The 2,285-nt window shown below is 54.2% G+C and overlaps 2 protein-coding genes across 2 annotated transcripts; both read left to right on the plus strand.

Annotated features, from left to right (window-relative positions):
- Positions 1-313: 313 nt before the first annotated feature.
- Pmar_PMAR025476 (hypothetical protein) lies at positions 314-845 on the plus strand (the record flags this gene model as incomplete). Its single annotated transcript, XM_002768288.1, has 3 exons — positions 314-575; positions 625-743; positions 807-845. 3 exons carry the CDS (start codon positions 314-316, stop codon positions 843-845), a joined length of 420 nt encoding a protein of 139 aa, XP_002768334.1.
- Positions 846-1,813: 968 nt separating this feature from the next.
- Positions 1,814-2,193, plus strand: Pmar_PMAR025477 (spliceosomal protein sap, putative; the record flags this gene model as incomplete). The annotated part of the gene is made up of 2 exons (XM_002768289.1): positions 1,814-1,919; positions 1,967-2,193. 2 exons carry the CDS (start codon positions 1,814-1,816, stop codon positions 2,191-2,193), a joined length of 333 nt encoding a protein of 110 aa, XP_002768335.1.
- Between the last annotated feature and the right edge of the window lie 92 nt (positions 2,194-2,285).

Here is a 2,285-nt window from a genome sequence, read left to right on the forward strand (position 1 = left end):
CTGCTGCTCGTGAGTCGAACGAGGAAGGTCTCGTCTGCTGTCACTGTGGGAGTGGGACTTTCCCGACCTCCTCATTTGCATTTGCGATTGTCATAAAAAGTCGGAGGACGCCGGTCTGGTGCATCGTCAGTGTGTCGAGGGATTATTACGGAAGACTCTCGCGAGCCACTGCCCAAACTGTCGCAGTGAATACTTCATCCCTTCGGACTGCGACGAGAAACTACGTCGGACTGCCATCCGGTTGGCCCTGGTTCAATTCACAGCGGCGATAATTTTCTTCGGAATTATCATAACCGTTGGGGTTATTCTGGTCATGCCGGGCCCACCTGAGGAAGGGGACCCAGAGGAAGAGATCCCCCTCAGTGGCCTAGCCCAACTAGTAGTGTCCCCCAAGGACTGGTGGTCCGAGTCTGTTGTCGAGGAGTTCATGACCACAGTCGAGCCCTCTTTCCCCAGTCTGGGGAGATCGAGCCACTTCCTGCAAAAGGGCATATCCCGACGTCGCCACAGAATGCTGGCACTTAGACTCGCTGCGGTTGCCCTCATGACTGTGGTGGCCCTAAGCCTCTTTTTCGGTAGGTGCCCCGTGGGGTAAGTGAACTCCTCCTCTACTCAGCGTGGCAGGTACGAGGTCGTTGCAGAATCGTCGAAGGGCCATCACTCAAGACCTTGAGACGCTCGACTCTACCCGTCTGGTTGCTCTACTGGATGAGCTACTGGGCCCTAATGCCCGTATGAAGGCCGTGAGAGATGGTCAGTGGTAGTTTGCCGGGAGGGGAGGTTCTCCAGAGTTGCCGTTGGTTCAGATTCTGCCGCAGTTTTACCTTCAACGTGAGCCCAAGTGAATCATGCAAACTCAATGGTGTTAAGCAGATGTATTTTGAAGGTCATCTGTTATTTGTTGAAGTGCAGGGAATCTACCCGGGGTCGTGCCATTGTCGTTGTTTCATCTCATGCCAGAGTTCGGCGAACTTCCGTATCGATCGGGAGCATCTATTCTAGTGTGGTGGTTACAGCGATCGTCAGTCACTGGACAAGGCAGTGGCAGACCTTCTTCGTGTGATGGGGTCGTCGGGTGGTGACCGCTGGGCCGCTCGGAGGCTGCCTTCTTCTGCGTTGTACCGGAGTCTACGGAGAGGTATGCTCGACGGAGGTGCCCGCGTTGTGGGTGAGCTACGGTGATTGTGGAAGATGGATGCCTTGATCGGACAAGGAAAGCTGGTAGAGGCGTTGGGCGCGGCTCAAGGGTGGATATATAGGGCTCCGAGTGGCTGGCAATTCGTCCATCCACGGCGGGCCAGTGGGTTGAGGATATGATATTAGTCTTGAGATTGGGCAGGAAGGAGAAGATGTATCAGGCTAGGGTCTGGTGCTGTGATCGAGAGGACGTTGAGGGGCTCGAGGCCCTTGGGGAACAGGTAGTGGTGTGTCTGTGATGATCTTGAGTTCTCCTCGTTTCTTATGACGGTGGTGCTGTTCGGTACTACCATCGATAGGATCCCAGTGTGGAGAGGGCCCCGTCTGAGTCTATATCGATTGGGGCCAGATCGACAGCCACACTGTCATTGGTTCTGCTCTCTGTATGTGCGCAGCATAAGGATGATAGAGTTAGTGGCAATGGGGTCGGCCCCTACCCATTATGACGGGGTATGAGTCATACGTCCATCCTGGTGTTAGTTCCATGAACTCTATGGAGTTTCCCTTTACTGTTCGTGTTGGGTCCCTCCCTGCTCCGTTTGATAGTGTTGATGGCAGTAGAGTGTTGACGAGTGGTCGTCATTGTTGTTGTTGGCCTCGTCCTCCTCCTTTAAAAATGCCTCACTTCTACAACATGACGTTGTCGAAGACCTCGGCCGTCACATGCGCGGTGTATGGTAACTTCTCGGCACCGAAAGCTCAGGAGATAGTCGTGGCCAGAGGTGCTGCCCGAGTGGGCGTTTTTTGGGCCTATTCCGTATCTTGTCAGGCTCGACCTTGGAGTTGCTGCGTCCTGATGAGCAGAACAGGCTGCAGACTGTGATATCCGTCAACTGCTTCGGCCTCATACGTTCGCTGGAGACCTTCCGTCTGGTGGGGGCCAATAGGGACTACCTCCTGGTTGGCTCTGATTCGGGTCGAATCGTCATTTTGGAGTACAACACTACGAAGAACATCTTCGATAAGGTCCATCAGGAGACCTATGGCAAGACGTGAGATTTCCGTCACTGCGCCACGAAATTCGACATGCTACTGCTGCTGTTTTAGGGGTGCCGACGTACTGTACCTGGTCAGTACTTGGCTGTTGA

Source organism: Perkinsus marinus (assembly GCF_000006405.1).
Source record: "Perkinsus marinus ATCC 50983 genomic scaffold scf_1104296968860, whole genome shotgun sequence".
Lineage (NCBI taxonomy): Eukaryota > Perkinsozoa > Perkinsida > Perkinsidae > Perkinsus > Perkinsus marinus.